Consider the following 27,456-nt stretch of genomic DNA (forward strand, 5'->3'; position numbering starts at 1 on the left):
ACGAGTATGGATCAAAATTTAATCGTTAGCCCTTTGACCATTGTGTACGTATTAGGTACTGAATGGAAAATTCGAAATCGTTCGCGAGTTATGTATACAGACGAACGGACGAACAGACTGTCCTATATCATGAACGAGCTTTGTCACTCCTTAATAAACTCGGTAATAAAGGAAAGATCAATGTCAGATATTTGATAAGTCGGAATTGCACAGTGTCCCATCGGATGGATTAATAGTTCACTTTCTTGATGCCCCTGCAAATCTGGCCTTATTGAGACGCAATTTCCAGTACTTACCATAAATGATAAATATGAAAATAGTTTGCTCTTTTGCGTTTGAAATATCAAAAAGGCGGTTAGGAGTGTCGAGATGTCAACATCCGAAAACACGAAAAGTGGGTATGTTTAATTTATTTTGAGAAGCAATTACGCCTAGCCTAGCATTACGTATAAAGCGAGTACAACTAACGATATGAATGACCTTAGTAGTTTCCGTGTGTTTAAATAACCCTTGGACTCCTACCAAAACTGAAAATACTTTATTAACGCTGAAAATGAAAATAAAACTCGGTGATGTTCCAAATTAGATCCCATAATGAGCTAATTTTAGTAGCGCCTACACCTTTAACGGTTACCGGGAGGAAGTGTACGGTATCCGCCCCAAGTTATCACAGGGGTTGCGGTTTCCTGTTCTGCCGTTGGTTTCTTAGTCTTTCTGAAATCTTGTCTATAATGAGGGAAAAGTTTCAATTTTACATGATAAGCGTAATTGGTTTTAGTATCATTAGCAGAACGAGGAAAAAAAAACTGAAGAAAGTTGCGTGTATACGCGTTTTATCTGCTCAAATTTCTCTAACCTAAATTAGCCGCGAGAGAAAGTAAAAAGTCTACTTTTTCGGTATTTTATGTCGAGTACCCTTTGTGACAAAATAACGATTTCCTCGACCGAAACGAAAAACTCTCGACTTCCATAACGCATTTTCCGGTTGTATTTAAAAACTGTTATAACTCCATTAATAGTAGTACCGTAACGTAATTCATTAATTGACTTCAGTTCGTTGACCGTGACACAGCTACGAAGAGAATCGGTACCGTACATTACGGTGTTAAACGGTTGATCGTAGAGCAAATAAAATATGACACATTTTCGCATCTCTAAAAATATGTGCCAAGGTTTTATAGATCCATTAATTCATTTCTTGGGAGGCGTCAACATTCCAATTCGAAAAGATCTTTTAGTGGAACTTAACCTTGTCCGAAAAAACTGACAATAATCGTCGCACACACTCCGCTTGATAATTTGATTAATTTTCGAAAAATCTGGCCTTGAAGAATCGCTACATAAACAGTTAAAAGAAGTGTGTTATTACGTCCATCTAACACAATTTTTGGCAATGTTGCTAATACGCAAGCTGCACCTGATCTTCAGCACTTCAGGACGACCATGGTAAATTGGTAAAGTGGAATTAGTATCTATTTGTTCAGATGGAACTCTAAATTTAATAATGAAATCCATCTTTACTTCAAAATAGAAACATTTTAACTTTTGAACTTGATTCAAGAGTTTCACAACTTGTAATCTCTTTACTTGGTAATTTCAAAAAAATCTGCAGGGACTGATTTGATACCACCATATGTTTTAAAGGGCTGTTCGGAATATTTGCAGCAACCACTCCTTTACATATATAAATTATCTATCAGTCAAGCTAAATTTCCTGAGCGCTGGAAAGATAATATCATGATGCCTTTGCATAAGGCAGGAAGCACTTCCAATGTTGAAAATTATAGACCTATTACTATAATCTCAGCTCCTGCGAAACTTTTTGAAGTAATTATATATGAGAAGTTGTTGCGTCAGGTTAGGCCCGTTATCTCAGAAGTTCAACACGGTTTCATTCCCCATAAATCCACAATTTCTAACTTACATGTTTTCACAAATCATGTCTATGAGTGTCTGGAAAGAAACAATCAGATGGATGTGATTTATACAGATTTTAGGAAGGCATTTCAGTACATTTTGTTGTTAAGAAAGCTTTATCAGTATGGCCATAGAGTAAATAATATATGGCCTATCAAACAATTTGTTACACTTTTTTGCTTCTTATTTACGCAGTCGCAAACTTGCAGTGAAATTTAATGGTAACACATCAGGCAAATTTGAAGCTAATTCTGGAGTACCGCAACGCTCTATTTTGGGACCTTTGCTGTTTCTGATTTTTATAAATGATCTGCCTTCTCAGTTTAGTAACTGTCAATCTTTACTTTTCGCGGATGACCAAAAAATATTTATGCCTATAACCAGTATTTCTGATTGTTTAAATCATCAAAATGATCTTAATAAATTGTATCAGTGGAGCCGTTTGAATAAATTACCTCTAAACCTAAAAAAGTGTAATGTATTATCGTTCTCGCGCAAGAAGAGTACACTCTTTTTTAATTATGAAATTAACGGGTTAAGTTTGGAACGTGTAACTTCCATAAAGGATCTTGGAGTAACTTACGATGATAAATTGAACATAAATATTACAGTGGCTGGTGCATACAAAATTTGGGTTTTATTGTGAGGCAAACCAAGAATTTCAAAAACATAAGTACAGTTAAACGACTTTATTTTACATTAGTTAGACCAAAGCTTGAATATGCTAGCACAGTTTGGCATCCAAACACGTGTAATTCAATAAAAGCAATTGAAAAAGTCCAAAATAAGTTTTTACGATTTCGCTATTATAAAAAATTTGGCACTTATCCTAACTATAACAGTGTTAGATCGGTTGAACTAAGGAAAGTTTTTGAAATCCAAAGCTTAGTGAATAGGAGAAATATAATTTTAATGCAGTTGGCTTTTAATATTCTGAATTACAGGATCAAAGATAGTTATCTTTTAACTCTCATGCAAATCAAAATTCCGCGTGTATCTGCCAGAAGTGTACCTTTTTTACACGTACCTGTAGTCACGTACGCTTACAATAGACCGTTTCTGATAATGTATAGACTTGTCAACGAATTATTTAGTTTACTAGATTTAGACTTTACTGTAATATTTAACATTTTTTCCAAACAATTAATAAAACAATTATGATTTCAATTAAAGATAAAAGAAAATTAGTAGGGCTTCTTACACCCCAACAGTATCATATTTTTTTAATTTTTTGTAGGTGAAAGATTGTAGCATTTTTTAGTTGAATGTCATTATTAGATTATATATTTATTATTCAGCAACCCTTAATTAATAGATACCTGCTACGTAATTAGGGTTGTGCCCTGTGTAGTTTGTAACAGTAAATTAGGTGATGAGTTTCTGTCAATAAGACGTGTTAAAGGTCGGGTCTGTATAAATTGGAAAAACACTTGCCAAACAACGTGTGTATAACCTGTGAGTTAATGTAAGTGAGTGTAGGGAACAGTGGTGGTAAAATTTTTTGAGTTTTTCAACTCATTTCGGCAAGGATTAAGTCTCAAAATTAATTTTTAATAATACAGAACCCGACAAACATTTTAACATGCCCATTCAGTGCAGTAAGTGTGCGCGTACAGTTAATGATAACGACAAGGCCAAGATTATCGAATGTGTACATTGCAAAGCAAATTTCCATACTACATGCGTATACAGTAAGGAATCGGATATCGTATTAATTGATCTGGATAATTGGATATGCCCCTCTTGCACCATGATGAAGCAAGCTAATTTTAGCCAGGAGAGCGCTTACGAACCATCCAATGCGGATTTAATGAAAAAGTTGCTCCAGATTGAAGCATCCCACAAAATTACCGAACAACAAATAAATGCATCTCTCAATCTTTGTCATGCTAAGTTGGACGAAAATTCACTGGAGTTAGTCAAAATCAACGGCCGTATTGATCAAAATGTTGAGAGAATTGAAGACATAAAAACCAACAATCTAAGGTTGGAACGGGAGGTTGAAGCATTGAAAATTCAGTTAGACGCCACGGACCAATATAATCGTCGAAACACTTTGGAAATACAGGGGATTCCTACCTTAAAGCATGAAAACTGTAAAGACATTGTTCTCCAAGTCGGTCAAGCGCTTGGAATCACCATTTCAGGTAACAGCATCGATGCTTGTCACCGTTTAGGGTCGCAAAAGTTAAATCAGCCGCCACCAGGAATTATATGTAAATTTATCCAACGCGATATAAAAGAGGAATTAATACGACGCAGGAAAATAAAGCGAAACTTGTCAACGTTGGACATCGGAATGACATCGAGCGCACCAATATAGGTATATCAACGAATCTTTAACTCCATTACGCCGCCGATTATTAGCGAAAGCTCGCGCGTTCAGAAAACAAGCCGGGTTCACCTTTCTTTGGACAAGGAATGGAAATATATATGTGCGAAAAAATGAGGCTTCCCAAATACACGAATTGCAATCTGAAAAGGATCTAGAAGTTCTGAAAAGACTGTGCCATGTTAATGTAAATTAGTCATACTACACAGTACATGTTTTACGGTATCATATCTCTTACTCAATCTTATAGAATATTGTGGTCATTGTTTTTCTGTATACTTTATTATTTTTTTTTTTTTATAATTTTTTAAGTCACTGTATCCTAGAAAAGATTTTTTAATTTATTATCAAAATGTGAGAAGCATTCGGGGTAAGTGTAAGGATGTATTTTTTAATTTATTAAATTGCAATTATGACATGATTGTGTTTACAGAGTCTGGTCTAAATAGCTCATTTATGAGTTCCGAAATAATAGATCAGCGATATATGGTATTCAGGAAGGACAGGCCAGACAATCAAAGATTTGGTGGTGTATTAATTGCAGTCCACAAGCAATATAATGCGAAGGTGATTCCCTTGTTTTCGGAACACGAGTGTGTATGTATAAAGTTCAATGTGTCGTCATTAAAATTTATTGTATGTGCATTATATCTCAAACCAGGATCAAACAGTGATCAGTACCTCGCGTTCTATAATCAATTTGAAGAGATTCAAGGCATTCACAATTCACATCTTATTATAGTAGGAGATTTTAATATACCCAACCTTCAAGAGGATAGTAAAATAGTAAGAGAATTGAAATGTTTTGAATCCCTCCATAACTTGACATCATTCAATAATATACACAACACATCAAACCGTACATTGGACTTGGTATTATCGTCCTATAGTGAACTAAGTGTTATCAGGGATAATCCTATTAGTACGGAAGACCCGCATCACCCACCATTATTAATAACATTTACTACTTCATGGCAAGGTAGAAAAACTCCCCAAAGTACGGGCATAGAACCTAGGCACTACAATTATAGAGCAGCTGATTTCTTGCAACTTGTGCGCTCCCTGAACGCCGTGAATTGGACGTCATTGCAAATGTCGGTTAATCCAGAGGAGGCGGTACATAAATTTTATGAGTACTTCTATGAAGCACTCGATACGTGTGTTCCGTTACGTAGAGCTAAAATTGGAAAAAATCGGTACTATCCCAGTTGGTTTACTAAAAAAATTATTCACGACTTGAAAATAAAAAATTATCACTTTAAAAAAATGAAAACTAATAATAGTAACAGACATTTTCATGAGACACAATTCAAGGAACTAAGGAAGAGAATAAAAATAGAAATCAATGCCGCACATGAGAAGTATGTTCCAAATACGGAGATTGAAATGATTTCAAACGTGAACGCTTTTTGGACGTTTATTAAAAATAGAAAGTTAAGTACAGACCATTTAGAGGAGATGACATTAAACAATATTAGTTACACAGGCTCAAAACAGATTTCAAACGCGTTTGCAACGTATTTCTGCAGTGTGTATAAGCAAACTCCTTCCACATATACAATAGACATCTGCGAACAGCAACAGTCGCCATGTGACATTCTAGATATAGGTAATGTTTCGGAAAGTGAGGTTGAGGAGGCGGTAAAGGAACTCAAACCTAAAAAAGCTGCTGGACCGGATGGAATTCCGCCGTATATTTTTAAAGGTTGTAAAGACATCCTGGTACCCGCATTAACAACACTGTATAACTTGTGCTTAAAATGTGGTAAATTTCCCGATATTTGGAAAATTACAAAGGTATGCCCAATCCATAAATCTGGATCCAAAAATGACATTAAAAACTATCGGCCAGTAGCAATTCTATCCGCTCCGGCAAAAATTTTTGAGAAAATAATTCATAAGCGACTGTATAATCACGTTAAAATGCACATCTCTGAACAGCAACATGGCTTTCTTAAAAAAAAGTCAACCATTTCGAATTTAATAGAGTTCACACATAATGCTTCAAGAGCTCTACATGATAAAATTCAATATGATACGATTTATACAGACTTTTCTAAGGCTTTCGATAGTGTAAATCATGATGTGTTACTGAGAAAGTTGTGTAGGTTTGGGTTCTCTAACGCTTTAATACAATTTTTTGCGTCCTACCTTTCACATCGCAAACAATTTGTTAGCTTCAAATCGTCTACATCCAGTGTATTTAATGCACCCTCAGGAGTACCGCAAGGGTCAAATTTAGGACCGTTGTTATTTGTATTATTAATTAATGATTTGGTTGATGTAGTAAAGCATGCGAATGTCTTGTTGTTCGCAGATGATCTAAAATTAAGCTATGAAGTCAGAAACGTCTTGGATTGTAAAAAATTGCAGAGAGACCTTGATTCTATAGTTCAGTGGAGTAGCGATAATGAACTACCCCTTAATGTGGCAAAATGTAAATGTTTGCGTTTTTCTAGGAAAGCACAAAACATTGTATTCGAATACAATATACATGGGAAATTACTGGATGTTGTAAGCAATCATAAAGACCTGGGGGTTATGTTTGATCATAAATTGACATTCAAGTTGCACATTGAAAATGTGATTAAAGCTGCATATTCCAGTTTAGGATTTGTGTTACGATCGTCACAATATTTTAAAACCTTGAAATCTTACAATATACTATACTATGCATTCGTACGGTCCAAGCTGGAGTATGCAGCTATTATTTGGTCACCGTATACTAATAAACACACATCAGCAATTGAAATGATCCAGAGTAAATTTATTAGATGTCTTCACTTTAGATTCACAGGAGTGTATCCCCGCTATGAACATTATCGCGATTTAGTGAAATTGTACAACTATAGTGCTCTTAGTGATCGTAGAAGGGATAGCTGCCTCTTGTTTATATTTAAATTATTAAATAATCAAATTGATTCGAGTTATTTACTTTCTTTAATAGGTTTCAACGTCCCGGATCCTAGAACAAGAGCAAATTTAATTTTTTTTAAAATCCCCCATGTTCGTTCAATTGCCCATATTCATTCCCCTGTTCTACGCATGATGATTACTTACAATGAATTTCAAAGATCTCGAAATGAAAATCTGCAGCTGTTTGGCCTGTCCTTATCGACATTTAAATTAAGTTTGTGTTAAGTAACTAGTTAAGTTGATGATAGATACTCATAATCTTTTGTTGTTGTTAACATTTGCATATGTCCTCAAACCTTAATATGGAATTACTACTGTTGGTTTGAGAAGATTAATAAAAATAATAAAAAATAATAATAAACAATAAATAAATAAATACATAAATAAATAATGTTACTCATTCAGGGGACGTAGCTAGCGACCCCGTAAACCCCCGGTGGGAGCTAACTATGAAAACGGCACATTTTTTCACCTTCTTAGACCAGACCAATAAAATTGTATTCACAATCGTCTCCATATGAATTATTTGTCGTTAAATTTAACAGATTAGAAATCATTAGACATTAAAATTGTTCACAGATGTAGCAATTTACGTTACTAGATTTTAATGGGGATGCATTGTAATTTCACGGGATGGCGACGAGCATGAAGTTTTGCAGTTATACCACCAACTTTCTTTTTCTAACTCAAACCATATTCGGTAGGAACCCCATTGTTTGTATCTTTTTGTCAGCCTAAAAGCAAACCTACAATTTTTACGAAGTCTAGCCCTTGGGTATCTGTTACGGAAAATAAAATATTCGCTTTCCTTCTTAAGTTAGTGAGCAGAACGACAGACAGATAGACAAACAAAAACAAAGAAATTAAAATTAGAAACGTAGATACACCTTCCACTGACTGACTATGGACACAGTGGGCTAACTTTACCTTGTATTTCATCACATGCAGTTTTTAACTTTTGAACAATTTTGCAAATCAAAATATTAAAAGAAGTGTATAATACAATTAGTACCTACGTCTTCGTCAAATTTCGTGTCATTTATGTCCTAGTTGGCAAGATTGTTCAGGACATACTTAGGTACTTAATAATATCCCTGAATATAAAATATGCTATAGGTATTCGGACAGTATTTGAAATTTTCTATATTTATTAATTATCTATTATTATAATAACCATACTTATTATGGAATGGTTAACATTCTAAAACGATTTTACTTATATTCGTAGTGTTTACATACAAAGTTTCATTTAAATATCTTCATAAATAAAAAAGTTAGCATTGCCATACGTTAAACCAAATTTTTGACACTACCCACCCAAAACCAAAAAATATCGGTGTACACGGCCCAATTCCTTTCAAATGAGGCCTATATCGCCCAAATCGGTTCAGTGATGTAGGAGGAGTACGTGTGACGGACGGACGGACCGATGGACGAGAAAGTACAGCCAATAGCGATTTTTTTTAGCGAATGATATTCTAAATAAAGGTCTCAACAAAAAGAACTGTTTTCTACCAACTAGCGTCTTACTTTCTTACCCCTTATCAAAAGAGATGATTGGGGGGGGGGGGGCGGGTTTTTTCCTTCATAGTGCTCTAATGAAAGGTCTCAATGAAAGGAATCAATTTCTATTAACCATAGTCTTCCGTCTCGTCCCCTTATCGTGAACGGTTATAATTCCGTATATTTCAAAAGCGGATTGTCGAAGAGGAGTACTCACAAAGGCGATGGACGCCTGGAAGTAATATATTCATTGGTGAAATTTAAGAGCAAATATCTCAAAAAGGGTTTGTTGGAGGAGAGTACTCACAAACGCAAAATGATTGGTCTGTACGAAACATATCTATTGGTGAAGTCGAAGCGAATATCTTGAAAAGACGGTACTCATAAAGGGCAAGTGGAACAACTGGACGAAACACATCTACTGGTGATGTAAAAACTTTCTGTGCAAATATTTGCAGAACGGAGTGTCGGAGGAGAGTATTCTCAAAGGCTGGAAAGATGTTCTAGTCAGCTTTCTAATCTTTTAAAGCTTCCAATGCAGCGCTAAGCTATGCACAAAAGGTTCCCCAGAATTAATTAGATTTTTAGAATCCACCAGATTCTCTCTGGAGAGCCTTCTTTAAACGCAGTCGAGAGCAATTGGACTTTTCAGAACATTGGAAAGTACTTAGAATTTTTGAAAACTTGCTCGGGCTTCCAAGTGACAACGTTAGAAACGCTTTCCATAGCTTTTAGATCTCACCTAGAGATTGCGATGTTACGGTATCTGGCAATTTTAAATTCGAATCATTCCTGCTTTTATGCATTTAATACTTTCGGTTGAAATCGAAGTTGAAATGTAACATGATTTGTTGTCGAGCTATAATAAAAGGGGCCAACCCTCTGGCCCTCCTTGGTATGGCTACTACTGATGCGATTAAGAGAAACGGACAGGGTATTCGAATGAGAATCATTTCCTCTGAGCTGTAGAAACGACTCAGTATATTGTTTCTTGAATGGATTTTTTCCGACTTGACCCATCTGCCCGAAAATGCTGGCTAGCCGAGAGAAAAACTCGCAAGGAGTGCATGTTACCCTCCTTTGAAGTTTATTATGACTATTCAAGATAATGGTATTTTGCCACAATCTTATATTGCATAAATGGCAAGTGTGATTATTTCTCATCATATTCAGATATTTGAATATTGGAATCCGTCATGTGATGGGTCTGTACTTATGCAAATGTTATAACTATGTCCTGTCCTGACCAAAATGGCTGGCGCCTGAGCTCTAACCATGCTTTTCGTACGGTGAGGCCTTGGCGTCAATGTGGGGCTCCGTTACATAAGTAGTAGAATCCCTATGTTCTATATATTTATTCCAGATCTAAGAAGTTCTGGAAGACTTTTAAAAACGTTTAAATGTGTTTCAAAGTGAATTTTGGAGCATTTGAAGAGCTTTATAGCTCTCCTAAAAGCTAGAGCTTTTTTACCCCTTCCAGAATGGCTAGAATAATAAAAAAAATTACAGATCATCTAGACGCTTTAGAGCTTCCTCTTTAGGTCTTTGACAGGGATTTTTGGCTCTGCCAGAGAATTAGAGAATTTCAAGCTCCTTCAGCACTTTTTGTGCTTTCTAGACGCACCTATGTGGAAAGGGTTGGGCCAGGGTGTCGTCAAGGCTTTTTAAGCGAGTGGAACACTAGACTGGCTACTAAAGAATTAACAGTTAATGAAGAAGTCATTGGGAGTATTGGGACTGTTACATTTGAAATATTTTCCCTGGGTGTATTTTGTAGGTATTTTACCCGCCTCTGCTAAACAAGCAGATATCAACTTCATCGCAAGGAACAAACGAACCTTTTAAACAGCACTTATTGAAATCCAAATTCCAAAAGTGACCAAAAATTAAACTATCTCCTTTTTATTACTTTCTATTAAAATTCTATTCAAATGTACACTTTTGGATTTATTAAAATAAAATAAATAACCGCGACTTTAATGGAGAAACATTTAAATACTCGTTTTAGGTCACTTTCTTTGATGGTAGCACTAATTACTTGTAATATTTTGGAAACTTTCCTCCGAATTTCATTACCTAAGTATTTACGAAAAGGTACTTAAGCGATGTAAATAAAACAAAACAATTAATCCGTCCATCAAACGGTCTAAAATTAGCAGCTGCGAAGCTGAAATTCGATTTATCCGATTAAATCATGCATCAGAACGGAAGAATTCTTTCGCGCGAAAAGTTGACATCATTCCCGCTTTTCGACGTTTAAAAGTGGAATTGCGCGCGATGAGACTATTCCTAATTTTATTCAAGCTCAATTATTACCTAACCAATTAAACTTTCTAAAGTGAGTAACACAATAATTCCTATCATTTGACAAGTTCAAGGCGATCAGGCCTCTATCTAATCAAAAATTTAATTAAAAATCAATATGGTGTATAGCGACACGATGGTTGTACAATTTTAAAATCGTCCTCCGCCTTATCTTATCTTAAGAAAATTCCAAAACGCTTTGGTCTCCCAAAATTAAATTGACTTAATTCAATGTAGGTTGCCAGAATTAATAAAATAAATGCAAGCGCACCCACAAATAATAGCTGACATACATTTTAAAAATATAGATGAGTAAATGTTAAATTTATTTATAATAAACTCACTAAACTAAGTGATTTATCTTTATTTCCAATTGCACAACACGTCTTGAACTCAAGGCGCAAAGATAAAAAATAATCAAAATTTTTAAAAACCTACCAATTGTAGCAATTTAAGAATTCCAGGCACGGTCTTAAAATAATCCAAATTTATTTTAATCCAACCTAAGGGATGTCCTCTTTCACTTTGTTTATTAGCCGCATTGCTGTTGGGCGCGTCTTGCACAGTTACCACAGTTTCCGTCATCATTAGACAGACGTGCACGATTACATAAAATACAGAAATTCGAAAAAGCGGCGCGTTTTTTTGGATACGAACCGCGACGCGTATACCTATCCGACAAAGTCTACGATAACTCTAAAGTTTCTGTTGCGCACTATTCTCTACCAAACCAGAAACAAGAGAGGGCTTATTCGTCTATCCTCTTTCTACAGTGGCGATAATTAACTGTATGTAATCGTATAAATTCACTTAATATATTATAAACATTTTATGCGCTGTAGCGAATCCATTTTTCACTTTTCTTATTTTATGCCGTTAAAATTAATCGTGGGGTAACTGTACCTAACCTACGGATACGGTTCTTTATAGAACACCCGGTCTCTGACACTAATAATTAATTAAATTACAAAATAGTTCGTTTCACTTAAGAGAATTGGTACCAATTTTTTTTTTGCATAAAATTCTTGGTTAGCCCATAATTTGGCATTAATTTCCTATACTTTGAAATTGAAACCCTAAATTATTTTCTCAGAATGAAATTTATTGACACAGAAAGTTACATGTTCATCCATTATGAGTATGAGAAACGTCAGGTTTTCCCTCGGGTTTTCCAGTAATTAGTTTTGTCCGTAATTATTGTCGCATTGCCAACAATTTGTTATTCTCAAGTGTATTGTAAGTTGCAGCTAGCACGAAATCTGCAGCACACCGTTATTCAAAATAAATAATAATCAAATAGCAGTATTTATTACCTACCCTAATAATAGACGGAGCTGGTTACATGGAGTGCAACATGCCTCGGTGCATGACATAATTTTACTTGGAAAAGATTTGATTACTGCCAGGCAAGCGAAAGCCCGACCGTCAGAAGACGCGCTGGAAACTAAGGGCGGGGGCGGACCAGCAATTTTCCAACTAAAATCCTGACGAGGTGAACGGCTGAAAATTGGTGTAGATATCCACCATCATGGGGACAAGCAGTACACAAATTTGTCAGAAGAAAGGTTGCCAGAAGGTGCCAAGGTTGCCAAAAATATCGGAAAATTTCTGGCAATTTAAATTAACACTGTTTGAATATACAGAGATGTTTATTTAGAAGTAAACATAGGGATTTATGTATACTTTATACTCGTATTATATTTATGTTTTTCCCTATGTCTACTTTCGAAAAACAAAATCTCAAAGGGCGGAAAGATCGTCTAAACGAGACACGTCATATAAAATGTAAAAACTTAATTGTGAATATCTGGAAAATGTTAGAAGAAGGCACGAAGAAGGTATTTACAAAGAGACAATTATTCTTCTTGCATTATATAGCGTAGATTTTGAATGTATGCCAGAGAGCCTTTAAATGTTTATGTGTAAAAAGCCCCCCTCCCCATTACCAACTTTTTGAGCCAAATCGTTCGCAGAATGAACACTGGAGTTTACACGTTTATTTCGGACGAGCGTAATGTAAGTACATGAATAACAAGAACTCAAACACACTAATTGTGTTAATTCAAACAAAAAACACCGATAATGATCTGCATTCTGCCTATAGGATTATGGTTCTTCGGCCCCCAGCAAACTACTGCAATTTTCGCCCCCTTCTTTTCCTTATTTGCGACTTTTATAATTTATATTTATCTTCAGAAAACGTCTTGAAGAAAAAGTTCAAGTATAAAGGCCGATTCTCACTTTCGTGCAAAGAACCGGCACGGCACATACTCGGCACGGGCAAAGTTTTTTGAGTTCAATTCACACTGCGACACGCTTGCCGCAGGTAAGCAGTTTCTACGTGAGTTTCAACTGTAAAAATGTTCGAAACTTTCACGTTAATTAAAATTGGTCTAATATTAGATGATGAAGAACAAGAAAGTACATATTGCAGAAAAAGAAAAATACGTTTTTGTGTACATAAAATGCATAAGAAGTATCTTTTATGACTGAAATCATTTTCTTGGACACATTCAATCAGCATCTCATCTTGTTCCGCTGAAAAAGTGTTCCTTTGCTGACCCTTCAACCTTTCTTGTACTATGAAAAATGAACGAAAGTCGGCCACCTGCACAGATTGTATTCACACTTGTCGGAACGTGCACGGTACATGCCCGGCAAATATTGTTTCGGAAGAACGCTGCGTGCAAAGGCCGTAGCTTGCCGAGTCGTTGCTCGCATAGTGTGAATTACACCCCAAAAAATTCATAAGATTCAATAATATAGATATTTTGCCGAGTCGGTGCCTTGCCTGTGCCGAGTACGTGCCTTGCACGAAAGTGAGAATCGACCTTAATAAGACAAACCAGACATCTTGGCTTCAAGAATAAACAATGAAATATTTATAGGTACCATAATTCAAACGAACTCCGCAGCTTACTACAGGTCGTGTTCCCTGGATTTCAAATAGATGGTTAAAAATCAAAGAACAGTCAGTTCGTCCACTAAATCATCTGACCCAAACAATGCAATTCCCTTTCAAGGTGCATAAATATAAAAGTTTTTAAAGACTAAAACTCTGTTACAACGTATTCCCGTTGTACGGTGGGGCCGTGGGGGTCGCAAAAATCCAAACAGACAATTCCCGTTGTACGGTGGGGCCGTGGGGGTCGCAAAAATCCAAACAGACAATTCCCGTTGTACGGTGGGGCCGTGGGGGTTGCAAAAATCCAAACAGACAATTCCCGTTGTACGGTGGGGCCGTGGGGGTCGCAAAAATCCAAACAGACAATAATCAAAACTGCAGGAAAGGAACAACGTGACCATAATAAAAGAAACGTTTGCCTAGGAGAATAGACTATAATGAGAGTCTATAATTCCTATCCTCTAGCAAAAACTAATCAGGGTGACTAGGGTAAAGGGGGTCGTTGAAAATGCCCCTATAGATTCAATCATCATCAAATTAGGTCATTATAGGAAACAAAACCAGTTCAATTCGGATTATTTAAAGTTTCTCTGATAAATAGAAAAAAAACACTGCCAAAAACACATTTTTTTAATTCCTAACAAAACCGTCAATAAACCCAATAATTATAATATACATAATGGTTATCATTACTGCGAATTGAATTTTCCACAGTTTCGGTGTAATGGCGACATCTTACGATACTTTTCGAAAGAGTTAGCGTCGCCCTCTTTCGTGTGACTGTTTAGCTACTCCACCAGTGGCGCGAATTAATAAATTTTAATTTACAGATCTTACAGATTCTTCCTCATTGAACTTGTTTCCGTTTGTTGGGAGGGGGAAATGATAATTTATTTACAGGTAATTTATGCACCCCTGCGCTGCACGCTGCACTATAAGTATAAGCCAGATAGATGCCAAATCGCGATGTTCAGTGAAGCTAACTGTTATGTTTATTGTAAACAGATGACTTAACTGTGATATTAATTTAATTCATAAAAATGTGTTTCACGAAATACTGACAATACGCCTACAACTTAGAAGATTTAACAGACTGTAAGTACACATAAAAAGTACAAATTTCATTAACAAAAGAATAACGGAAGTCAATTCATTCAACTCTGTTCAATAGCAATTTTTGTGGAACACCTTTTGAAATTTATTAATACAAATTGATATCTAGTTGACCCTGTGTATTATACCTACATTTTGCTAATTCCTATGACCTGTTTGATGGACTGCCTGTAAATTGTATTTAAATCTTACATGTGAATACTTTCTACTCTGTTGACATTGTTTCCAAAGGTTTCGTAATAGGGATGATGACGATTTATATAATAAATAATAACATCAAGTACAGGTACTGGAGGTACACCACTCACGTCTCAGAATAATTTTTCTATCACTATTGGGAATGTTTTTCAATACTCAATACTACAATTTTTAATATTAGCTTTTAAAACTTCTGTATCTAAAGGATCATCATTCATCAGATCCTTTATAGTTTTGTGTGGTAAATGGTTGTCAGGCTGGCCGCCCGTTCGTCTGTGTTCGCTATAACTCTTAGTTAAGATCCCTATAGATTTTCTTATAGCTTTTAATTTTTGTCCGTCCGTCTGTCCGTGTGTGTGTTTTTGAAAGTGGCCGATCGTGTTGAAATTTGCGGTGTACAGGTACTTTGGTCATTAAGGTAGGACGCTCTTATTGGTTTTCAGGAAACTGGCTTAACAGGAACAAAAGTTACAGGACTTGAGTGAATCGGGAACAGGAAAAATTGTGTCTAAATCGTTATTTATGCTCCAAGATCGTTGGGAAAAAACTAAGAGCATTATCTCAATGCCCAAGACATGATTTAGGATGCATTTTTGTTCACCATACATGTATTTTGATCAACACATGTCAAAGTCGTTATTCTTTCAATGAGATCGTTGGGAAAAACACCAAGAGCATTATCTCAATGCCCAAGACGCGAATTTGATATGGATGGAAGTTACAAGGTTAAAATAAATGGTCGTCAAACGGCATAAAAATTAACATATACATGTCAAAAATGGCTAAATAGGACTGCATGGAATGTAGAAGAATTTTATGTAGAATCTGAAAATAATATTTGGGCGGGTTTGTATTTAAAATAAGCAAGTTGTATACATTTCCGGCATAACCGGAAGTACTTCCAACTCGGGTGCCAACTTGAAAATATTTTAGATCTCTTATCGACAATAGTATATTATCAAATTTTTAAAATATTCCAAGGTCACCTTATCGAGATATAAATAAACGACATTCGTCCGTCGTCGTGAAACACCCTATCGGTGCCTATTTCTCACGGACCGTGCCTATTTCTCGCATTTTTGATTCTCTGAAGTTCCATAATCACGATATTGGTAGCAGAATATTCCAGAGAGTTTTCAGCATTACTCTTGTACTATCCTATTGCTCTAAAGACGTATAAAGGCTTCAAAGATCTCAGGAGCAACACAGATGACAGATCTGAATGGTTTTAAAAGCACCTAAAGGCGAGCCTAAAGGTCTCTCTGAAAGCTTCTTGAACTCACGTAAGCTTTTGGAAACATACTACTTTAAAAAAATTCCAAACGTTCTTAAAGACTCTAAAATATTCTAGAAGTCTCTCTAAGGAGTCCAAGAGCGATTATTGGCGACCGTTACAGATTCTTACAAAGCCTTTAAAGGCTCACCGCTCACGGAACCTTTTAAAGACTAAAGGCCTCATAAACACTAAAGCTTTTTAAAAGGCTTTGGAACCTGTAGGTGATTGTAGCTCCTTCATTTTTAGTCAATAAAAATTGAGAGACATAGGCTTTATTTTTTTAATTTTCAAAATTGGTAGTTTTCCTTAGATCGGGCCTTAGATATTACGAAGTGAACACGGACAAGTAGAATTTATGGGTGTTTGGGCCCTAAATATAACCCTGACCATAGAGGCTCTATGCCGAGACATAACGCCAATAAAATGTATAAATTTATTATTTGTTTTTTTTGTCAATAAAGGTTACAGGCCATATCTATGAAACGGTTAATTGTACCGCTTGAGGAAAAAGGTGTTGTTAACAAAAGGGGCCAGAAGAAATAGCTGGAAATTATTTTCAATTTTCTAGGTTTGCCGCTAGAGGGCGTACGATTCATGGTCAAATAGAAAAATAATATTTTCCTAAAAAATAGCCAACAAACTTGCATAAATCATACATGCATCGCAATCTGGTACGAATTTTGCATCATTTTGATACAACAGGGGTGTGGGGTGGGGGAATGGGAACATCTCTTTAAGAAGTTGAATCTAAATTCGGTTTTTAGGTTAACTCTTGGGTTAACTGAATTTCACATAATTGGTCTTCTTGCAAAGAGCTCTCTGTGTAAGCAGATTTTACATGAATATAGTCTTTTTAGCGCATTTTTCAAAAGGAAACGGAATGCTACCTACTGTCCGCACTTTGTCCGTCTGTACCACTACTTTTCCTCCAGCTTAAGCTTTTCTGGTATGGTTTCTTTCCTATATGGATTAGCACAGCTCCGAGACCAGAATGAAAAAAGATTTGTTTGGATTAGTCATTTCCTTCCCGAGGGCGCTCGGTTTTGACTTTGCAGGTTTTCTGGAAAATTTTAAATGGAACCATATAATTATTATATGATATCAAATACGATGAAAAAGTGGAAATATCAGTGAAAACAACATTTTGTTACATGTTTTCTAAAGAGAGAAATGGCGAAAGTACGCACATTCACAAATTTAAATTGCAATATTCATCCAAATTGGCTTTGAAACTAAAGAAATTCAACTATTTAGTAAGCTATTTCGGATCGTATCATATTGTATGGGTGGCACTCCCTAGGTACAGAGTTACAGACGTTTTCAAGTCGCATCAACAGCCGTCTGTGTGACTTAACGACAGTCGTGGTATGACTGCCTGAACCGCCAAATTTACATGCCCTTCGAAGCATGGTAGTCAAGAGTTGTTTTGCATTAGGGATGTAACGGAAGTCATATCGGAACCGAATTCGGAAGCGGAGTTTTTAAATTTGGTTTATCGGAACCGAAATCGGAATCGGAACCGTAAAGAGACGTGTCACATCTTAAACAATACTCCGAAACTACATAAATTCAATGCTAATATGTAAATAGATTGAATAAAGTGACTCGAAAAGAAGCAAATTATACTTAAAAGTGAAAAGGTAATCAACAGAAGGCACGAGGTGAGGAAGGTTCCCCGCGCGAAAAGTATAAACGTATTTGTACGCGAACGCACTAATTGTATTGTGACCGCACCGACCCTGTCCATCAACCTCCGACATAACATCCGATTAAAATTTGTCGGAACCGAAATCGAAAGTGCAAAATCAATCGGAAGTTCCGCTCTTTCGGAATCGGAACCGAAGTTCCGTTACATCCCTATTCTCTACCACGAAAAACTGGCAAGTTGTGGGATTGGAACTCACAACCTATTTCGGTTTAATTGTCGGTTTTTCTTGTCTAACTTAAACTTAGGTATCTATCTGATAAATACCCTCCTTTGAGAATACATTGTTTGTGTTTCCATGGAAATTATTAATTAGATAAGTTATAGAAACTGAAACCAGGAATACCAGCCCTTAGTTGATGTAAAGATATGTTTGTTGCGCTGTCTTACATACTAACCATTTATTACCGTAATTATACGAATAAAGAACCTCGACTGCATTAGACTGTCGTTATAGTTGATATTAAGATGAATTTAAAGTAAAATTGGAATGGCAAGCTTGTCGTTTGATGACGGAAAGTAGATTTAACAGCCACACTAAACATCATTTTTTTTAAGAAAAGAAATCTGTGAATAGAAATCTATTTGTGCTGATTTGCATTGAATATTCAATTTTATGTATATTTTTGATCGGTTATTTACAACTAGATATACATATAGGTAAGGTTAATTGGTGCAGCGCCTGTACAACTTAATTCATTTTTTGAAATTTGTAGGTCGCATCTTTCTATGGAAATTATTTAATCTCTTTAGCTACCATCAATTGTCTAAGCATCTGTTTATATTATTGTATTGGTATTGTACCTACATTTCTAGAAATAATACGTTCTTGAATAAAAAAGAGAAATCTTGCATATTGAATTTTAAAATTCGTCACAGTCGCTTTTCGTTGATGTAGTTGTTACATAATACCTACTCAGGTGAATTAGTGAGTGGGTGTCAATTGTTTCACATTCACAATGCAACGAGATTTTCTCCGATTAATTAATCTAAGTAGATAAATCTAATTCACTTCCCATCTATTCTTTTAATTTAAAATATCTTTGTAGAAGAATTCTTCTAGATATATGTATGTACATACATATTATCTTGAAGGTTTACTCCACAAGCTTAACCTTCAATATAGAATGTACCTGCTTCTATTTTTATAGCCTCTACAAAGATTAAACAAATGTAAATATAATCGGGTCAATAGCAATTTCTCTTAAATTTTACGCTTATTTGGCCCATTTCCTATAGAAATCAAAACTCGAATGGAACAAGGCCATGGAAGCAAATTTATAAATTCAAATTTTATCCCATAATGACCCTTTTTTAGGATCTATATTCAGCCTGATTATAATTTCTATGGAAAAAAAATTTCCATAGGAAGTATCCATCACATAAGGTCATCGGATATACTAAACCGGAAGCATGATGGTATGGAGAATTTCATCGCAAATAGCTAAATTCCAGTTTTATTATCAATTCTCTGTAACATACCACCCAAAATATAACGACATAGTAAGTCGTTTCATGCTAGTATATCTGTTTATTCTAATGGGTCGCTTCAAAAATATATTTCTTTCTCTACCTTCAAGTAGGTACATTAGTATTCCTTATCTCATGTTTACTAAATATCTCTCCAATGGATTTCCTTGGTTTCCTCCTTCGACGCTGCTTGTGAATTTTGTAGTTCCAGATTTAGTTTTCTTAGTTTGCTCTTTTGTAAAAGAATAAATATCTGAGTTTTCAATACATAAGAACTAGAAAACCCAATTTGTGATTAGTGATTACCTCATACGTGCAGAATATTATTCATGCTTATTAATGAACGCTTTTCTTGTTGCAGATAAATTATAATATGGAAGAAACGTAGCAATTTCATAACAAAAGGCTTCATCAACCTCAACAATGACAAAATCGAGAGATTTCATTAATCTAGATAAAGCTGAATACACATCGTGCGTATTCGAACATCCATCCCATCAAAGTTCAATTTTGGCTGGTCTGCAATCACTGCGAGAAAGAAAATTGTTATTCGACATAACCCTTACTGTCGGTACGGAGCAGTTCAGAGCACATAAGGCCGTACTGGCAGCATGTAGCGATTACTTTCGTGCCATGTTTACGGAACCAATGTTGGAGTCTAGGCAAAATGAAGTCACGCTGAACGGTTTAACATCAAAAGGATTTAAAATTATACTTGATTATGCTTACACTGCACGCCTTGTTTTGGACCAATTTAATGTTCAAGATGTTTTATCTGCGGCAACACACGTTCAAATTCAGTCCGTTGTATACGCATGCTGTACATTTCTGCAGAACCATATAGAAATAGAGAACTGCGTGGATATTGCAAATATTGCAGAGAACTACTGTTTATCGCACTTGAAAGATCGAACTTACATGTTCATGAGTGCGCATTTAATCGAATTTTCGAATTCGCACGAATTTTATAGATTATCACTTCATCAACTTAAAACTCTACTCACATGTGATTATCCTGTAAATTGTTCGGAGGGTGATATTTTGCAGATTGTTTTAAATTGGTTCACCAATGCAGAAAGTACAGAGTAAGTTTATTCTCATTATTAACATGTATTAGATACGTATACCACCATATTTCAACCACCAATGGATATTCTATTCACATTGAACATCCAAATTGAGTGTGTAGAAACGTTATTTGACTCATTAAATGATTCTAAAAAGGTCGGGTAAATCTGCTGTAAAAGGAATCTGATAGAGTTTACATTCTATCAGTTTCCTGTTGTACCAATATGAGCGCCTTTGAGTTTCTTCCATGTGAATGTGATAGTGGTGTAGGTAATGTAATTTATAATAGCATACCATTTTCTGTGTGGAATAGTTTCCTATTATACCGGTATCCTGACGATGCACATCTGATGCTTACATACATGACAAAAAATTTGGGAAGAGGAGGGTATGTAGACATATTTACCACAACCGTTACAAAAGGAAAATAATAATATGAATTATTTGCCATTTCTAATATAAAGATTCAACAATTCTTTGACAGGGGAAACTAGATTAATGAGAAACTGTTACAGAAGGGAATAAATTAAAGGCGTCTTAGCATCTCCATATTATCAAGGGAATAACAACGTCTCGCTCTTTTTCCGTCATTTCAAATATACTGTAGCGAACATTCCAGAAATTTCCATAGACATCGAGGCGCCGTGAAAGATTTGTAATTGGCGATAAAGAAAGTGGAAGGGGGATGTTTCACGAGATGACGAGACTTTTTTTCAAACACACTTTTAAAATTTAATGCAAAGATAAATTAAATGATAGTTACTATGTAAGTAATCCATAAATGAATGAGTCTACAGAAAGAAGAGTGAGAAATATAGGAAACTGTGTTGTTAATTTAAGGTGATTGATCATTTCAAAATACTTTATCATTTTTAATACCTATCTCAGCTGCCTGTGTACCTACCTTTTTATATTTTAATAATCATATATTTCATTGATTAAGCTAAATCCCAACATTAAATAAATGATCTGTTAGTAATTAAATAAGCCATCCTCAATTCCCACTGCATGCTTAATTTTTGTTTCTTTTTCCAGAAGGAAGTTACACATCGAAAGCGCTTCACAAGTATTAGAACAAATACACTATGGAGAAATTCCTCGTTGGAAATTAAAGGCAATTTTAGACAGTAGTACACAAAATCACTACGATTACGAATTACACAAGTTAATTTTAACAAAATGCAAATGTCGTCACAATCTAAAAAATATCACAATGCACAGCAACGAATTTTTGTTAAATTCTCGTGGTATGGAATTGGCCATCTTAAAAATCGGCGGTTTTGGCGTGGGCGGTATGACGAACGAAATTACCTACTGCATGGCAAATAAATCAAAATGGAGACATTTAACTTCAATACCTCACGTCGAGCAATGCAACTTTGGTGCCTCGGTATTTGCTAACGAATTATACGTTATTGGTGGTTGTTTTAATGAGTCATTACAAGAAAATATTCATCCGTTTGGCTTTAAGTATAATCCCTGGTACAACAAATGGTCAACTATAGCGCCCATGAAAACGGAAAGGTGTCGTTTTTCGTTAACATTGGTCAACGGGCACTTTTACGCCATCGGTGGATCAGTCGAAACTGAAAACGGAAATGAAGTAACTACCGCTTGTGAAAGATACGATCCGGCCTCTGATACATGGGAAAGTATCCCAGCATTGCTAGAATACCGAACGCAGCATGCTGCAGCTGCATGCGAAAATAAGCAAGATAAGTGGCTGTTTGTTTCAGGGGGCATTGATAAAGACACGGTTTTGTCTTCTTTCTGTTGTTATGACACGGTTTTTGATTACTGGTGGCCTCGGCGGCCAATGTTGAGACCGAGAGCGGACCACGTTATGATCATTGTAGGATACAAAATTTATGTCTGTGGGGGTTGGACAGAGGATCCGGAAACAAGACTGCGAATGCTCGTTGATACTATAGATGTGTATGATGTACTGCAGAACACGTGGAGAGTGATAACTCAGGTCCCAACCCCTCGATACCACGCTGGAATCGTGGGTTTAAATGAAAAAATATACTTCATAGGTGGTTTTCATAATGACGCCACGTTTGATAGAGACACAGCTGCCATCGAGTGTTACGATATTGCCACAAATCTTTGGAGTACAGAGGAAAAATATCCCCAAGTTATTTGGGAACATTGTTGTGCCACCTTATATGTTCCCAAATATAGGGACGATATGGAAGTGATACACTTGTAAAGTAACTCGCTTGTAAAAAATTACAAAATTGAAATGCCTTGTGAATAAATAAATCTATTTTTGCTTTATTCTTAGTTTCGTGATCAATTGTTTGCTTTTCTAGAATATCCAATAACTATAAATTGGGGGTCACTAAACATGGTATCTACTGACCCTACCGTCACATGGGTTAAGTGGAAGAACACCTGGTGGCGATGTTGCCCCTAGGTGAACTTCGCCCTTTAGATCGTCATCTAATAAAGACCTTATTATTATTACATTCAAATTTCTCTTAAAGAAGTTTTCTAGCAGATCGCCAAAATTGCACCAGCGCTTTTTGACCATCCGTGCAGTCTACTAGTATTATCTGACCTTCATTTGAAAATATATCGGCACTTTCTTTACTATTTTATTCCACACAAGGACAATGTTTTTTTTAGTCTTTAGGGACTGAACTGGTTACACCATGACTGACAAATATATTTTGGCCACCCACTGTATTTTTTATGTGTTTCTTTTCAAATGTACAAGACTCGAAACGCTATTTTGTCCTGCATTTCTATTTTAAAAAAGTTGACAGGCTTAAAACTAGAGGCTCCACCATATTGTTTTTTCAAGTAAAATATTGACGTTTTATGTTCTGCTGGTCACTAGCGCCAGTTAACTCCACTTTGAGTTTAGCTAGCGTTGTTATAGATTTTGACCATCCGCACGTTAGTGCCTAAGCAGGTAAAAATGACGCCCCCTCCCCTCACCGTTTTTTTACGGAAATACACGTTTTAGACTTTTAGTGCAACAGGAATCCGAATCAAACAAAATCTTGATGATGTCTGTCTGTACCTACTCTAATTTCCGAGTAAAAGGCCGCGGGCCGAGTCAAATTTGGTACACATAAAAGTCAGAATCGCGCAGGTGTGCGTGTGGTATCTATAATAGCCATAGCAAATTTTTCAATAAACCTTTCAAGGGAGATAGGGATACTATGTTTACGCTGTCACCATTGCGCCCCTTGGGAGTAGCTATAGCGCCGCAACTTTTAAAGCTAGCGCCAGTTCCAAATAGTCTTGGGGCAATTTGTCATATTACCACTATTTTGATTTTTCTAGCGTCATTGTAAGCATTAGCTAGTGTCGAGTACGATTGTTGATATTGTATAAGAATTTTTTTGTACTACGCTGTTGAAACGCTTTAGCTTACAATAGTAATATGAAAACTGCACCCTATACAAAGAGACATATCCCCAGAAGGTTTATAATTTACAAATATGTTTAATAATGCTGATCCAGCAGAGCACAAAACTTAAACATTTCACCACAAAATGTAATGATGTGTATGGAAATTATTGACTTTTAACACATTTGGCCTACACTGGCCTACAGACTTTTTTTGAGTTGGGCAAAAGTTGCATTTTTCGATTTTTAGATAAAAGCCTATAACTCCTTTTTTTTTACTAAATTATCGGAAATGGCTGCGAGTATCTACCCTATTGGTAAGTTGTGACGAAGTATAGAAGATTGAATGCCCAGAACGAACTACTACTATTACAAAAATTTCTTTGTAATGATTGTTGCATAATATCTGCCGTTTTCAAAATAAGCATACGGGGTCAGGTAATGAAGTTATAGTACTTAATCTCATTTTTTAAATGGATACAATTCGAAAAAATTAATAAGAAGTTTTAAAGAAATTTAAAAAGTTTTGTAAACATTTTTTAATCATTTTTTGATCTTTAAAAATCAATTTAATTTTTTTGAATCACTTGAATCTTTTTTAACATCATCCCTTATTTTCTATAGTTTTGAAAATAAAATTTAATATGCTGTCTATTTAGAATAAAATATACAGTTTAAAAATGTAAAAAAAATGAGGCTAGGGCGGATTTGACCGCATATATTTATTTTGCAATATTTTGTACATTATGCAAAAATCATTTGTAATAAACACATTTCCGATAACTTAAATAAACAAAGAAGTTATAAGTTTTTCTCTAAAAATCCAAAAATGCAACTTTTGTCCACAACTCAAAACAAAAGACTGTAGACCGGTTTGGTTTTCCAACTCGTGTTTATTCCAAAAAAAAATACATTGAGACTGCCAGAGGTGAATTTTTTTTCTATCACTTTATAGTTTAAGAGTCACCCCATTGCATTGAATTTATAAAATTATAACTATAGTAGTTACAAATTTAATGTCCATACCCTCGACCAAATTTGGCCACCCTGTACGACGAAAATAATTGATACGCAATTGTGAAATTGTCCAATTGTAATAGTTGGCATAATTCCGAATACCATCTTTCATCAATTTTTACTCGCTCTGGCTACCGCGCTGACTTGGACGCTAATTATTATTGTGTAATTGATAATGCGATTGAACTAAGCGGCGAGTAGCAACCATAGAATCAATGTTTTTGTAAACATGTTTTACACAGAACGTGCCATATGCGATCTCCCTTGAAAGGATCCATTGTGCCTAAACATTCCCATTCTAAAGAAAGAGCGAAGAGCGTCCTCCTGAGTCCTGTCGCTTTGACTGACTGCAAATGGAAATATGGTAAAATTTATGGCCCATCCTGTACAAGTGCAAGGAAAAACATGCATTGAATTTGTTGAATCATTGATTAACATATAACGTTATATGTTAATCAATGGTTGAATGGAATGTAATTAGGAGGGAAAATGTAAATTCATTGCGATTGATCTCTGATATAATAATATTGGGTACTAATAGGTATTCGCTAACGTAACGTAAATTCTCAGAGACGCCTACAATATGTAATTTACGGTTTGTATTTTGTAAATAAGCAAAGCAATGTTCCCTTGGTCTGTTGGTAAAGTAGTCCCTTTTGTGGAAGGTACGGCTTCTTCGTGGCTTCATTGCAAAAGCCCCCTGTATCCTTTTTACGGAACCAAATGAATCTAGTAGAAACCTGCGTAATTCTGAAACATGGATTAGTGTGCAATAGATGGCGTTGTTATTTGCGCAACTGTCAGATAGACGTTTATTTTTATAGTTTTGACGCAGTCGCGACTACCTACAACAGAAATCGTATTTAACGAAACTGTGATGGGACGAATCGGTGTCCCCAGTCTGTATTGAATAGTCGATAATGTATATAGAGTGTGTTTTACACGTTAAATGTGTTAATTTATGTGAAGACATTAGTTTTAATTATTAAACAAATTTAGTAAACGGTTGTTAACTGACTTCTAGTGCCATTTATTCCGCGTTGAATCTTGTTCTAATAACATTTCTTACGGCAATACACATTATGTCAATAACTAGGATTTGCGAGTTTAGTCAAATGGTGTTTTTTTAATTGCCACACGTCGATTTTAGTAATTGTCGTGTTTACTTTTAGCATATGCGATACTATTATGATTGTGAATTAATTCTGATGGAATACGTGTGTGTAGTGTGTGCCAGTGATAGTTTAATAAACTACCAAGTGCTCTTTTGGGACCCACATTCGTGCAAATTAAGATATTTGTAATGTCGGGAAGTCATATGAGTAACGAGAAGGAACATAAATCGCCTAGGGAAAGCGGCGAGGACTCCGAAGACGAGAGCGAAATACTGGAAGAAAGTCCATGTGGAAGATGGCTTAAAAGGCGCGAAGAGGTTAGTGAATTCATTTCGTTTTTGTTATAATCGCCAGGGGTATTATTGGAGGTCATTGTTTGAAAATGAAGGTGATAATTTAACCTAACCTAACATAATCCTGCCGGCGACCATTTTGCTGTTTTCAGTTCATCCCGCATGCGTTTTCCTCAATCTGACGTAACAGATCGATGCACCATCGCTATTAGTTTGCATCAATCGAATTTCACACGACGGGAAAGGCGGAAATTTTTCGCCGCAGGAAACCGAAAACATGTGCATCTCGCTTATCCGCTCGTTACAAGTAGCGGTCATTCATATTCGTGGCAGCTCCTCTATCGAATGTTATTTTTAGAATAAAGAACTACGACCTTCTCTTTATATATACAACCGGTTTACAAGTTTATCATTGGAATTTTCTAGTCGAATCCTTCCACTTTTGTAAAGCGCGCGGATTAAAAAAAAAAACAAAAAAAAAACGTTCACTGCCGGCATTTCGATATTTCTAGTTTTAGTACGGTGCACCGGCCGAAAGTGACGAAAATAGGGTGATACACAACCGAAAATTCCGAGCCCGCCTAATGGACTATGTTGACAAGTGCACTCGTCTACTCTCGGAATGTGGGGATCATTTTTATTCCGCGAAATGAGTTTTTGAAACTAGAGAACGAAAATGTATAAGTGGAAATCCCCGCGTTGCAAAAACACGAGTAGGTGAATGCCAGAGCACCATCAAATTTTATTTTTAGTGGTTGGCATTTGTTCCAACTTAATACCTCTGTTACGTCCTCGTTTATTAAATTTCGTACTTTATAACAAAAAAGTTGCTTGGGATTGCGTTGCGAGTATTTCAAAGTTGCGATCTTTAGAAAGCATCTGTCATCTTTTATGACCGTTAAGAGTTTATGGTCCAAACTGCAGTACAATGAAATATTTTCCTTTGTATTTTATCTTGGAA

General features: G+C 35.7%; 3 protein-coding genes across 5 annotated transcripts in view; 2 read left to right on the forward strand and 1 right to left on the reverse strand.

The window, feature by feature from the left end:
- LOC116175721 overlaps positions 1–11,747 on the reverse strand; it is a 32,417-nt gene extending 20,670 nt beyond the window's left edge. Inside the window, exon 1 of the mRNA XM_031493980.1 lies at positions 11,411–11,747. Coding sequence (XP_031349840.1) covers positions 11,411–11,560 — 150 coding nt within the window. The 5' untranslated portion in view covers positions 11,561–11,747. The remainder of the gene's footprint in view (positions 1–11,410) is intronic.
- Positions 11,748–14,789: 3,042 nt separating this feature from the next.
- On the forward strand, positions 14,790–22,987 carry LOC116175722 (kelch-like protein 26). Its single transcript, XM_031493981.1, has 3 exons — positions 14,790–14,972; positions 20,001–20,724; positions 21,743–22,987. The coding sequence occupies exons 2-3, from the start codon at positions 20,063–20,065 to the stop codon at positions 22,917–22,919; spliced, it is 1,839 nt and encodes a 612-aa protein (XP_031349841.1). The 5' UTR covers positions 14,790–14,972; positions 20,001–20,062; the 3' UTR covers positions 22,920–22,987.
- A 2,937-nt stretch (positions 22,988–25,924) lies between these two features.
- The window catches only part of LOC116175723 (nuclear receptor-binding protein homolog), a 153,674-nt gene continuing 152,142 nt past the window's right edge, over positions 25,925–27,456 (forward strand). For all 3 annotated transcript variants that reach the window (XM_031493982.1, XM_031493983.1, XM_031493984.1), the window contains exon 1: positions 25,925–26,519. In XM_031493982.1, the coding sequence (XP_031349842.1) occupies positions 26,391–26,519 (129 nt within the window). In that variant the 5' untranslated portion in view covers positions 25,925–26,390. The remainder of the gene's footprint in view (positions 26,520–27,456) is intronic.

Source organism: Photinus pyralis, unplaced genomic scaffold (assembly GCF_008802855.1).
Source record: "Photinus pyralis isolate 1611_PpyrPB1 unplaced genomic scaffold, Ppyr1.3 Ppyr1.4_LG7, whole genome shotgun sequence".
Lineage (NCBI taxonomy): Eukaryota > Metazoa > Arthropoda > Insecta > Coleoptera > Lampyridae > Photinus > Photinus pyralis.

Coding starts and splice junctions, on each gene's coding strand:
- LOC116175722 (XM_031493981.1), top strand. CDS start 20,063: ATGACAAAATCGAGAGATTTCATTAATCTAGATAAAGCTGAATACACA. Junction 20,725..21,742: donor ACCAATGCAGAAAGTACAGA/GTAAGTTTATTC, acceptor TTCTTTTTCCAG/AAGGAAGTTACACATCGAAA.